The sequence below is a fragment of the Sesamum indicum genome, linkage group LG15 (genome assembly GCF_000512975.1).
Source record: "Sesamum indicum cultivar Zhongzhi No. 13 linkage group LG15, S_indicum_v1.0, whole genome shotgun sequence".
Classification (NCBI taxonomy): domain Eukaryota; kingdom Viridiplantae; phylum Streptophyta; class Magnoliopsida; order Lamiales; family Pedaliaceae; genus Sesamum; species Sesamum indicum.
Genome location: NC_026159.1, coordinates 1051839 through 1059817, shown reverse-complemented (window position 1 = coordinate 1059817; position 7979 = coordinate 1051839). Strand labels below are relative to the sequence as shown.

The following is a 7979-nucleotide window of genomic DNA, read 5'->3' as shown; positions in this document are numbered from 1 at the left end:
AAGCCGTAGCTAAGGCCTCAACATTAGGCTTCATCTTTGTAATATGGATTATCCATCAATAATTTAAGAATCACAGACGTGGTACTTTAGTACACTAATGAATTAATACACAAATTATTGACAAGATTCATTATACAAGTCGAAGTTATCCACAATACCTTAATTAATTTATTGATCAAGCAATTAAGAATTATACTACACCATCCTGACATGCTTTTTTCATGTTTATTTTTTCACAAATTAATCCATGAAAATTCTATACCTCTGACTATTATGTATCCTACTCCAATCCATTCAAATGGTTGATTAATTAATGATAAATACATCATTATTATTGGGAGTTTGAGTCCCACAAATATGAATTTTAATTTACTTTTAATAAATTTAGCAATATAAATATATGAAATTAATATTTAAATTTAAATGTATTGAATAATATAACAACGAAAAGGAATCTTGTAAAAAAATGGAAGGGAAAGCTATCCATAACTCAAAAGTTTCATTATCGTATTAGACGCGTGGAATTGAGGGAGGCCCCAAGAAATTAATCGCTCCGCCGGAGAAAGAAAGCAACATTAATTAGATTATCAACACTATATAATCTTTGATTGGTTGATTGATAATGGGATAAAGGTAAAACCGGCCTAGCAAAAATGCTGATCAAACACAATCGAGCTCCAACTAGCCTATTTATTTCGTTGAAACGATCAATTATATCACACAAATATATTAAAATATTATTCTGATTTTTAGTTAAATAAAATGTTTTAGAACATCAATCTTACTATTGAGATAGAATTATGAGCCACGCCTTCCACCTTATTGATCGATGTGTTGGGCTAGGCCATGTTTCCATGGATTCGGACAGGATGTCACGACAGGGAACATGCCCGTGGCATTATTTGACTGGTCAGAAGTCGGTTGTCCATGCGTGCATGCTTGATACTAAAAACTAGAAGAAATGTTAGGCTACCAAAGGAGATGCACAATCATCTTCGTTGGGTCGACTTTGTTGAAATTTTTTCATCAATAGAGAAAGATTTTGTTGAATTTTTTGAAGTTTGAATGGAAATAGCAACAGCGGAAGTCGTGTGAACAGCCGAAATGCAATTATAAAACTAGAATGGAAAGTGTAAACTATATAAATAATATTTGGACGAAATTAAAAGACTATTCACAAGTAAATTAATTCATGCGGTTTAGAAGAGTTCAACGTCTGTACTAATGACGTTTTGTTCAATAATTGTATTTTTATTGAAAATGAATAATTAAAAAAAGTAGTCTTTTTTTTTTTTTTTTACAAAAATAGAAAAGTAGGGCTGACACTTCACATTTATGAATGTCGACTGACCTTATAGATGATTTATTATCGTGAAAAATCAAAATTTGACCACGTGGGAATTAACATAAGTAAGCAGTTTAACCCCACTAAACATTTGACAAGAATTCAAAACTACATACTGGGTACGACAACATTCAACCTTAACTCACCTCCAACGGCTACAAATCTTCATCCTCCGACAAGAGTTTCCAAGAAGGAGACACAGAGTTGCATTTTTTCTTCTATTTGTTTAGTAACACTAGGGTATTAAGATCAATTTCACATTTACACTATGGTTAGAATAAACACTTGGTTACTTTTTATTATACAAACTATTCATTTAGAATTTTTTTTATCATATATTTGATTTTAATTTATCCTATTATCCGTGTATTTTGTAACACAAAGTAAACGGGACCTCAATGTATGAATATTAATTCTATTATCATACATAATCTTACAATTATTGAATTATTTGATTGATATTTTGAAAAATTAGGTATACTTTAATTTGTATGACTAAGATCTGAACAGAGTAAGCACTTCGGTAATGGTTACTGATTTGTTGCTGAGATTCAGTGAACTAAATCAAATGATTAAAAAAGATATTTCAAGATTGAGCAGAAGCGGACAGAATTTGGAGAAAGACGAGCGTTGATTAGGCTGTCTAAATCTTTGCTGCAAACAAAGCAAATGAAGGATAAGAACGAAAATTTTCAAACAAAAATGGAAAGAATCCTGATTCTTGATTTGATTGATAAAGTGAAACTTGGGCCTCCAGTTGAAAGCCCTTTATCCAAAGAGTTTAAATTAAACAAGAACACTAATCATTGACAAAGATGTTCCCTCCTTTGGAATTGCTGTCCTAAAAAGGTTGGTGCAAGATTCAAGTTTCACCGAGTCCAGGCCCAGAACTAAAACAGGGGGGCAAAAGGGAATAGCCCAGATTGATGTCATGTCCTAGATGATCAGGAAAACTACCACATCAAAGAGCTCCGTCTTCCATCAGCGCTCGTCCCTGTGGCGCAACTGTACGAATCACAGAGCCCTGAAGCAAATCCATGCTTGCTTGATCGTCAATGGCTTCAATTCCGATCGCTCTGCTCTTAGAGAACTCGTCTACGCGGCGGCGATTGCTTTCCAGACCACCATTGACTATGCCCACCAAATGTTTGTCAGAATTATCGAACCGGACCTGTTTATGTGGAACACCATGCTTAGAGGCTCAGCTCAGAGCTCCAGACCTCAGTTGGCCGTTTCGCTCTATGCCCGGATGGAAAAACTCTTCATTCAACCTGATCACTACACTTTTCCTTTCGTACTCAAGGCGTGTGCGAGGCTTTCCTGGGTTAACATGGGCTGCGTGATACATGGGAAGCTAGCGAAACATGGGTTTGAGTGGAATAAGTTTGCGAGGAATGCCCTGATCTACTTTCACGCGAATTGTGGCGAAATAAAGATTGCGAGCTTGTTGTTTGATGGCTCCGCGAGGAAAGATGTTGTCGCTTGGTCTGCTTTGACGGCGGGATATGCAAGGAGGGGGGAATTGCACATGGCGAGGTGGTTGTTTGATGCAATGCCGGTGAAGGATTTGGTTTCTTGGAATGTTATGATCACGGTGTACATAAAGCAAGGCGAGATGGAGTGTGCAATGGAGTTGTTTAATTTGGTTCCTAAAAGAGATGTTGTGACTTGGAATGCAATGATTTCCGGTTATGTGCTCAAGGGAGAGCATCGAAAGGCGCTGGAGATGTACGAGGAGATGAGAAATGCAGGGGAATGTCCTGATGAAGTAACAATGTTGAGCCTTTTGTCAGCGTGTGCAAACTTAGGAGCTTTAGATACTGGAGAGAAGATTCATTGCTCCATCTCGGAGATGGGCGAGGGAGTGTTGAGCATTTTTCTTGGGAATGCACTTATTGACATGTATGCGAAATGCGGCAACATAAAGAAGGCACTCGCTGTATTTCATTGCATGATAGAGAAGGACGCTACATCATGGAACTCTATAATTGTGGGATTGGCTTTTAGTGGTTACATGGAAAAGGCCATTTCTCTTTTTGAAGATATGAGGAAAAGGAAGTTGAGGCCTGACGAGATAACTTTTGTTGGGGTATTGATTGCTTGTAGTCATGCTGGGAAAGTCGATGAGGGCCGTGCTTACTTCAACTTGATGAAAGATGTATATAACATTCAGCCAAATCTAAAGCATTATGGATGCATGGTAGATTTGTTTGGGCGGGCTGGGCTTCTGAATGAAGCATTTGAGTTCATTGACACAATGGAGTTTGAACCCAATGCCATTATTTGGAGAACAATCCTTGGAGCCTGTCGAATCCATTGTAATGTTGAGCTGGGGAGACGTGCTAATGAACAGCTGCTCAAATTGAGACGGGATGAAAGTGGTGACTATGTGCTACTGTCGAACATATATGCTTCAAGTGGTGAGTGGTGTGGAGTTGAAGATGTAAGGAAATTGATGGAAGAAAGAGGGGTGAAGAAAGCACAGGGGTTCAGCTTGGTTGATGAAGAAAATGATGAACTCGTCCGCTTTTTGCTTAGTTCAAAACCTCAAACAAAAGCAACAGAATGTATACTTTGATTTTGAAAACTGAGATTTGCTCTCCTTACCCTTCATAAATTACGGATACAGCGAACCGTCCAATATGTAAAACCAGTTTATCTTTTCATTTCTTTTCTTTTGTGTTTTTCTTATTTTCTCTGGCTTTCTCTTTGTGTTGTCAGAAGGAACTAGTTGCAGGTGCTGAATTCCATCCTTTGGACTCTCTGAGATCAATGTATGTTCAATATGTGAAGTGGTTACTATTTGATGAATTGCAATATGTATTTTAGAATTTCTGACTACAGAAAGAAAACATAATGGCAATAACAAAGATATCGTTCATTAGATTATTACAATGTGAAATCCATAGCTATAATTAAACAACTTTAAATTGTTCTCTAAACTAATACAATGTGTAATTAAAAGAAAGAACTTGAATTTGCCATGAACTAAATCACGTGCTTTCGTGACGAGAGAAACAAAGGGTGAGTACTTGCAGCGGTGCAAACTTGAGAAAACAAAACTCTTGTTGCAACATTACTATCGGGAGAGGGCCACAGCAGACAACACTATCAGCAGCATAAGCACAAGAATTCCTATGAAGGATCCAACTAAAGAGCCAGAGACTCGCTCGCAGAAGGAGTTATACTGCTGACAGATAGCGGACCAGTTGGCCTGAACATTGCCCTTGTGGGCTAAGTGAGTGATGGCAGCCGCAGCAGAAGCCCCAGCCGTCAAAAGAGACAGAATTATCTTCACAACAAACGCATTTAATTAATTAGTTTAACAAACAAAAAACACCTATTTCGCAGTCTGATGAAAATAAGGATTACCATGTCAAGTATGATTAACACAGTCCTCGTCACTTTTGCTCCACTCTTCAACATGTGAAATACTGATAGTGCGAGAGAAAGAATGAGGTACGCAGTTGCTATAACATTTGAAACCACAAAGAACCTGTTGGAGCACATTATACAGTTTCAATCATCATAAATCATCCATATAACAGACAGCACTGCAAAAGTTAAGCAAAAATGTCGTTTGAGTTTATCATAATTACGTGAAAGTGGGAAGATCCTGGTACTGAGTCTTGAAACGAATGAATTGGTTGAAGAAAGAAAGTGTATGATTAGCCGTTCCTACCGCAATGGCACTTCCCATAATACTGATAGCAGCAACGATTCTCATGACGAAGTCGAGCTTTGATATCCCTCTATTAGGAGGAGTCTTGGGAGCGGCTTCCTCAGAGACCTCATCACCTCCTTCTTGCTCATTTTCTTCTTGTTCACTGTCCCTCACTTTCTTAGGCATTTCGGTTTTACTAATATTCTTCCAAATGAATATGTTCCTGAGTAGAATGTGTTTGGTGCAGGAGAGATTGGGTTGCATGTGAATTTATACATGTTCTTAGGACAAAGATAGTTTGTGCAAGTTTCCACTAAAAGCAAAAGAGTCAAATTATACGTGGGATGGAAGGTTTTGAACATTGTCTGGTCAAAACCTTAACTAATCATGGGTACGCTGATGAAATATAAAGTTTGGCACAAATACAGAAAAGAGAAGGAGATATTTTGGAACCTATTGGGAGATGAGGCGTAATATGAAATGGAGTAGTTGATGTTGGTTGCATTAATGTGTGTCAGTATATGTGGTGGAAATTAAAGTTTGATCAGTGCATGATGTTGGGGATATGAATGAACAGAACTCGGACAAAGTTGTTGATTTAGGATCCAGTGAATTAAAGTCTTTTTCGTGAATTTGTCCAATTTTGTGGAAACTGAGGATTGCGAAGTCGAATGTAACCAGAATCCCCGGGTGTGTTAGGTTTGTTGAAAGACCATCTTGTGTAGTGGATGGAGATTAGGCCGGTTTGGGTTCGCCATCTGAAAATTTATGTATTAAACAGTGAGATTGTACCGAATGAAGTGCCTCCACCCCTAACTTTCAACTCCATCCCTATCTCAATCTCATCAACAGTTATTTTTATTAATTTGACCATAGATGAATTGTGTTTTATATTGTAAATCAACTCACTGTTTTTAGCTTAATTTTAGCCCAAGCAATAGCTTGAATTTGGGCCATATGAATTGGACTTAAGTAAACCTGAATATGTATGTCTTGTTTGTATTTAGTCCAATATGAACCTACTCAACCTCCCTCAATAATTAAATTACTTGAAAATGAATAAGAATTGGATTTTATATTTCAAATCCTATTATCTTTTATGTTCCATTTAACATATGTTACATCTATACAAAAAAAATTAAATAAATTAATTTTAATAACATGTATATATCAAACAAAGCAGAAAATAATATGATTTAAAATAAAAATTCAGTTTCAGAAAACATATATATATAAAATAAAATAGTGCGACAAAAGGATGTCAAAACAGAATAGAAATTTCATTAGACATGAAAACAACAATGACAATAACACAACACTGCCTTTAATTGGTAATAAACCAACAGCAGACAATTTTCCGACGAAACATAAACCAACAGAAATCAGATATATACATTAATCACAACCATGCCCAGAATCAACGGCTGCGCGAGAGATTTGCAGCCGACATCAAAATCAAGAGTACCAGAACAATCATCCCTCCAAAGGATCCAATCAGAGAACCCGAAGTTCGCTGACAGAAAGAATTGAACTGCTGGCAAATGGCAAACCAGTTGGCTCGAGTGTTCCCCTTGTGCGCCAAGTATACTATTGCTGCTGATGCTGATGCTCCAGCACTCAACAGCCCCAGCATTCCCTTTATTATTTCATTTCAAATTATAATTGCTTCGTCGACAACACACACACACACACAAACACATATATACAAATTTATGCTGGGTACGTACCGTGTCGAAGAAAATCAAGACCACCCTGCTGTTCTGTGCGCTGCTCCTTACGATGTGGAAGATGGATAGCGCTAGAGAAAGAACTAAGTAAGCGCACACGACAGAGTTCGCGGCTACGAAGAACCTGCAGGGATCAAAACGTTGGACATTAATTTTCTCATCATCATCTATGAATATGTAGCTGTGCAAACAGTAGTGAGTGAGAAGAGCATGCATGCACTTACGTGAAGGTGGGGAGATCATTGTACTTGGCCCTGAACCTGATGAACTGAGTGAAAAAGGGGAGTGACTCGTTGGTTGTTGCCATAGCAATAGCACTTGCCAAGGTGGCAACAATTCCAACAAGTCTGAGGATGAAATCCAGAATGGCGACTCCACGGCCCGCACCCTTATGACTTCTCAGGACTGAACCCACCTCCTTGGCACCAAGCTCAGACCCCGCTGCAGCCATTATCTCTACTTTTACTTGACAAGAACAGCCACAGAAATGGTAAGATTGAAGATTGTCAAGAAATGGGGTTAAGATCCAGAATATATATGTAACTAATTAGTCGTAATGATGAATACGTGGGGTGAGATGGGGGGATTTATATTGGTAAGAGGGAGGAATATGAATGGACAATAGGTGTAGAATATTCGGAATCTCACGTAGTCAGTACAATATTATTGAGTAGCTAAAGTGGGAAAAGGGGTCGACCTAGCTAGTTATTAATGAACTCTACTACCTACCGTACTTGCTCATATATATATTATTATGTGTTAATGACGCGTGTGTGTAAGTGGAATGTAATATATATTTGGATAAATTACAATGACATTTCCTGATATTTAACATAGTTATGAATATTTTCTCATTATTTGAAAAATTACAAATACCCCCAATATTTGATGAAATTATATAATCCTTGGATAGAAGTATGAAATTGTCAATTTTGCCCTTGCAATATTTTTTTAGTTTTTTTTAAAAAATTAAAAACTTTTAAAAAAATCAAACGGGATGAATGAAAAAGTTTTAAAAATTATAAAAAATATCCAATTAGCCCATAAAAAAAATAATTTTTTTAAAAAATAAATAAAATTTTAATTTTTAATCCACAATGGCATTTTGATCGATTCACTATAAAAATCGATGAAAATATAATGAATTAAGCTAATTGTTATATTACCGTTAAAATCAAGGGAGTATTAATAATTTTTCAAACAACGAGAAAATATTCATAATTACGCCAATTTGTTGTAATTT

At 36.8% G+C, this 7979-nt stretch overlaps 3 protein-coding genes across 3 annotated transcripts; 1 reads left to right on the top strand and 2 right to left on the bottom strand.

The window, feature by feature from the left end:
- On the top strand, nt 2089-4011 carry LOC105177268 (pentatricopeptide repeat-containing protein At5g15300). The gene has a single exon (XM_011100348.2). It carries the CDS (start codon nt 2286-2288, stop codon nt 3921-3923), a length of 1638 nt encoding a protein of 545 aa, XP_011098650.1. The 5' UTR covers nt 2089-2285; the 3' UTR covers nt 3924-4011.
- LOC105177354 (casparian strip membrane protein 1) lies at nt 4194-5248 on the bottom strand. The gene is made up of 3 exons (XM_011100474.2): nt 4945-5248; nt 4718-4841; nt 4194-4637 (listed from the first exon to the last, which is right to left on the bottom strand). Exons 1-3 carry the CDS (start codon nt 5193-5195, stop codon nt 4425-4427), a joined length of 588 nt encoding a protein of 195 aa, XP_011098776.1. The 5' UTR covers nt 5196-5248; the 3' UTR covers nt 4194-4424.
- Nucleotides 6276-7540, bottom strand: LOC105177353 (casparian strip membrane protein 1). Its single transcript, XM_011100473.2, has 3 exons — nt 6961-7540; nt 6737-6860; nt 6276-6645 (listed from the first exon to the last, which is right to left on the bottom strand). The coding sequence occupies exons 1-3, from the start codon at nt 7185-7187 to the stop codon at nt 6427-6429; spliced, it is 570 nt and encodes a 189-aa protein (XP_011098775.1). The 5' UTR covers nt 7188-7540; the 3' UTR covers nt 6276-6426.